The 3549-nt window shown below is 55.3% G+C and overlaps 1 protein-coding gene across 1 annotated transcript in view; it reads left to right on the plus strand.

Moving 5' to 3' along the window:
- The window catches only part of PTPN18 (protein tyrosine phosphatase non-receptor type 18), a 17213-nt gene extending 16259 nt beyond the window's left edge, over positions 1 to 954 (plus strand). The window contains exons 14-16 of the mRNA XM_006163144.3: positions 3 to 22; positions 487 to 561; positions 749 to 954. Coding sequence (XP_006163206.1) covers positions 3 to 22; positions 487 to 561; positions 749 to 816 — 163 coding nt within the window. The 3' untranslated portion in view covers positions 817 to 954. The remainder of the gene's footprint in view (positions 1 to 2; positions 23 to 486; positions 562 to 748) is intronic.
- Positions 955 to 3549: the final 2595 nt, after the last annotated feature.

Below are 3549 nucleotides of genomic sequence, written 5' to 3' on the forward strand. Positions count from 1 at the left end.
CTGGGCCGGCTGCCTGGCCGAGGTGAGTCGAGATCGGCCTGCAGTGTAGGGCTGGGATCGGGGTGGCTGGCATCCACCGCTCGTTCTCGGGGCTCCATCCTGGCGGGCTCTGGAGGACGCTGGCAGCCACAAGGACCCTAGTCTCCGAGCCCAGTCTGGTCACGCCCCCTAAGGCTGACGCCCAGGATTCCGTGGCCACACCTCCCTGGACTACCAGTTTACTGGTCAAGCCCGGAAGCGCCGCGCCATCAAGTCAGACCGCGGTCCGGGTTGGGTCCCAGTTCAGTCTCTGGCAAGTCATTTGTCTAGGCTGTGCCCCAAAGGCGGATGTCCCGACTTAGCCACGCCCTCTCTGGGCGCTGCCCCCACCCGCCTCTTTGGGCCCCGGGAGGCTGCATCCCCACTGGGGTGGGGTCCCAGACAGCACCGGGCAGCCTGAGCTGACCCTTGGGCGTGTGTATGTTGTTGGGGGGGTTCTGTCTGCAGCTTCTGCTGACCCTAACCGTTCCGGGCCTGGTACCTATGAGGACGTGTCGGATGGAGCTCAGGCTGGTGGGCTAGGTAAGTCAGACTCTGCAGTTTTGACCAAACCCCTGGACTCAGGGCATGGGCTCAGGCTCTGGGAGGCTGGTGGGTGTGACCGCACTAAAGCAGGAAGATCTTGAGGCATGGGGATGACCTTGGAAAGTTGCTGAGCTATTCACACCTCAGCCTCTCCATGAGGACCACAGCTCTCTTCCTCTCCCAGGCTTCAACATGCGCATTGGAAGGCCGAAAGGGCCCCGGGAACCCCCTGCGGAGTGGACCCGGGTGTGAGTGCTGCGTGGTGCTGCCTGTGTCACCTGTTGCCGCTCTCAGGCACTTGGACTGCTGACAGACACCCCTCTGCTGTACCATGTGCTGGGGATGGAAACTCTGGGCCTAGATGGAAATAAAAGTTTCTCAGAGTGGAAACTGCAGGCTTTGTCCCAGTGATTACAACATGGAGGGCTTGAGGCTGGGGCCTAGGTGGGAGGTAATGGCTGGTAAGGGTGCACTGAGCAGAGTCCAGGAAGAGCATCACGAATGGGCAGGACCCAGCCAGTCCTAAAAGAGAAAATGGACACATAGGCCTCCCATAGCGACCCCTTTACCACATCACAGACTGGTCCATCCTCAGCGCCTCAGCCACCCACACTTGGAACTCAGGTGACCATACAGCAAGATGGATGGCCCCTGAGAAAGGCTTATGCTATTCAGACACATCCAAGCCAGCATAAGCAAACAGACTGACTCCAGAGAGACAAAAGTATTCTCTCTAGGCAGACAGATGGATCACCAACCTGGGCAGACAGCCAGAAAGGACAGTCAAAGAGACAGTCCATGGCCAGACAGGTGGCCTCCCAGCCAAAGAGACCAAGCAACTAACAGGCCAGTCCCAGCCTGCAAGGCCACAAATAGGCAGAGCCCTCCCCAGCTAGATACCAGATGGACCCCCTAGCTGGGTAGACCCCCTGGTAGATGTAAACAGATCCCAGCTGGACAAATACTCATCTCAGCTACACAGAATTCCCCCCTCTTCCCTCCACCCCACCAGCTACACAGACCTTGTCCCCTTGCTTCCTAGGTGGGCAGACTCACTGAGAGAACTTCCAGGCAGATAGACTTCTGATTTGCTATACAGATTCCCAGCCACACCGAGCCCTGACTGTATAAACAGCCCAGCCACCCTGCCAGACCCCTAAGTAGCCAGATTGGTGGAGCGACAGATAGTCCCCACCAACTACATAGAACCCACATTTTGGCAGATGCCTTGATGCATCTCCTGGTGGCAAGACAACTGTTCAGACGAGTAGGTGGATCTTTGGGAAATAAGCATCCTGAGATGGCCATGCTGCAGTCCCTTCTCCTCTGCACCGACTCTCGGTGAGCAGACTGCAGATCAATAAACGCTGTGGACAGGCACATTCCCTGTTGGCAGATAGATGGATCCCAGTCCCTTGGGTAGATAGGTCCTCTGTTGGATGCATGGACCCTCAGTTGGGTGGGTGGACTCCCAGCCAGATAGTAGACACTTCCAACAGCCAGAGAGAGAGGTGGTCTCCCAGCTGATTGGCCAGCTTGATCCTAAACTAGATGGACAGATGGACCCCCAGGGCACAGCCCTCCAGCCAGATGGATGGGTGGATCTCCATCTGGACAGATGGAATGGACCTCAACTGGTCAAGTAGGTGGCTCCCCAGATGGACAGATAAGGCCTCCCCCCACAAATGAGTAGTACATCTCCAATTATTCAGACAGATGGACCCCCAACAAGTTAGACCCTATCTTGTCAGCTTTAGACAGATGCCAGACAGACTGACCCATAGCTGTTTATATAGACTCCTGGCCACATTCCCAGCCCTTAAGCAAGTAGACACAAACAGCATCTTGGCATTCAAATCTTTAACTACAGACCTGTAGCCTGACCAGACAGATGAACCAAGCCCCAGGCAGGTAGGCAGATGGACAGACCCCAGACTGACAGACCAGCTATCAGCCAATGACTGATGAACCTCTAGGTGGATACGCCAAGCTGAAAAATGGACCCCAGACAGATAGACATACAGCTCCATGATGGGCAGACAGGTAGACTCCCAGCCAGAAACACACAGCCTCATAGACCTCTAGCCAGACAGTAGACTCCAAATGAGTCAGACCTCAGCTGGACAGATAGGCTACCCAGTCAGAAAGACAAACAGCCTCCCATCCAGAAAGGCAACTTCAAACCAGACAGACTCCCAGATGGACAGAAAGACAGTAGACTTATACATAATGCTCCAAAACTCTGATCCTACATTGTGTCCTTGTTTCCAGTGTGATCTTTCCAAGCAGGTCAGTGTCTGACAGTGTCCAGTTTGTCTAGGCAGACCCCTCGCCACCCTTCCTCTCTCCCCAGTGCCCTCCCTGGCCTACTGGCCCATGACATGCATGGACCATGGAGATCTCATAGTTACTGAGTGAATTTAGTGAGAGCAGTCCAGCGCTTGATAAATGCCAGACCTTGACCATCTCTGGACACTGGTTCTTGTCCTGAGACAAGCCACTGGCCCTTTGGGTGAGGACAAAAGAAGGGTGGAACATGTCCTCCTTGGCTACAGTGCCCACTGGCAGGAACTTAGTTCACCAGGTGCCAAGGTCTGCACAAGAAGTAGCTCAGCTGACAGAAACCAGAGATTGCAGAGAAACTTATGAGCTCTCCAACTTCACAGGAAACAGAAAACCTGTATAGCCTCTCAGGCAAAAAAAGTTGGGGCTGCCCAGTTGGAGGGAGGCAGGGGAGGTGGTGTCACCTTGGGGCTGCTGGAAGCAAAGGAGGGCCAGGCATCATTTAGATCATAAACCGACCTCCAAGCAGAAATGCTCAGTTCATCAGCTCCCTTATTGGCCAGCAGGGGAAAACCCGGTGTCTGGGAGGGGGAATGGAGCAGCAAGAGGAGGTGCTCCTCCTTGGGAGGGGAACCAGGGCTGCCTCTGTACAGCTACTTCATGTGCTCTGTGCTGAGGCCAGCCGTCAGGCTGTGGAGAGCA

The sequence above is a fragment of the Tupaia chinensis genome, unplaced genomic scaffold (genome assembly GCF_000334495.1).
Source record: "Tupaia chinensis unplaced genomic scaffold, TupChi_1.0 Scaffold141399_1, whole genome shotgun sequence".
NCBI lineage: Eukaryota > Metazoa > Chordata > Mammalia > Scandentia > Tupaiidae > Tupaia > Tupaia belangeri.